At 44.3% G+C, this 1,194-nt stretch overlaps 1 protein-coding gene across 1 annotated transcript; it reads right to left on the reverse strand.

Annotated features, from left to right (window-relative positions):
• Positions 1–566: 566 nt before the first annotated feature.
• Positions 567–1,191, reverse strand: LOC105235184 (ubiquitin D; the record flags this gene model as incomplete). Its single annotated transcript, XM_011218220.3, is given in 2 exon segments — positions 567–939; positions 941–1,191. Coding segments are annotated over 2 exon segments (414 nt in total), but the record flags the coding sequence as incomplete, so codon positions are not given.
• Positions 1,192–1,194: the final 3 nt, after the last annotated feature.

Raw genomic sequence — 1,194 nt, forward strand, 5'->3', positions numbered from 1 at the left:
AGACCCTAACCGAGACAGGACAGAGACTGCTCCAAACCACACCTCCCCCAAGGAGCCCCCACTGGAGAACAAAATCTCTGAGTCCCCAGCAGAGGTATCTTTCCATGCTCACCATCATCCCCAGAAATAACCGTTGAATTCAGTGTGGGGCATGGAGAATAAGAAGGTATACTGTGGCGGGATTCATTTCATACCAAACAACTTTAAATAAAGACAGAGAAGGTAGTTTAACTGAATTTCTAAATTCTTTATTAATGAGATTGTAATCATATCAGAAGAATTACTTTACTTCAATATAAATCATTTCACTGTTCTCTATAAGCAGAAATTCAATTTGATTCAACATTTTGAGTGATATTACAGATGAAATATAACAGTGGAAACACAGAAATGAGGGGAACATGGATCGCGATGTAAAACTAACTTGTTGAACAGAAGAGGAAATAGGAATTTTTGTAAAAATCAGAAGGAACCAGGAAAGGAATACATTGCAACCTGGCCTTGAGGCTATCTCTACTGTGCCTTAAAATGTTATTTTCTGTTTTCAGTAATATGCACAATCCANGTTCAGTAATATGCACAATCCAGTCACTAATCAATTATGTTAGAACAAAAATCATGGAGTTAGAAAGTTTTCTGCAGTCTTCCTCCCTACTTCACCCTTAACCTTTTCTATTTCTCTTTCTCGTTAATTTGGGAAATCATCAAGGGATGTGGGTGGAGTAAGAGCCAACAGTAAGCACTTTTGCTCCTGATCTCACCCATCCCTGGAGAGCTCAGCCCCCAACGCAGTGGGCTGTCAGGAAGAGTAAATTGTCCCCTCTGATGCCATAGTCCGCCATGGTCTTCCCATCTTCCAGCCTCTTGCCATTGCAAGTCACAACCTGATTCCCAGGCATGATAGCGGTCTTGGTCTCTATCATCTGTTTCACCTGGGCCCCTGAGCAGGACCCTCTGCCCCTCATTGTGTAACTCCACCAGAACCGAGGGCAGCTCCTCATCCCTGGGCTTCACCACCTTCAGAGTGAGGTGCATGGTCGTCTGCTTGTCAATGCCGTAAGACAACAGCTTCCTCTGGGGCTTTAGGGTCTTGGAGCCCAGCAAAAGGACCTGGTCCTGCACAGGAATCTTGGTCTTAGCCCGGACATGTTCACTGATCTTCTTCACTCTGTCCTCCAAGTAGCAGTGAAGGTC

The sequence above is a fragment of the Ailuropoda melanoleuca genome, unplaced genomic scaffold (assembly GCF_002007445.2).
Source record: "Ailuropoda melanoleuca isolate Jingjing unplaced genomic scaffold, ASM200744v2 unplaced-scaffold54438, whole genome shotgun sequence".
NCBI lineage: Eukaryota > Metazoa > Chordata > Mammalia > Carnivora > Ursidae > Ailuropoda > Ailuropoda melanoleuca.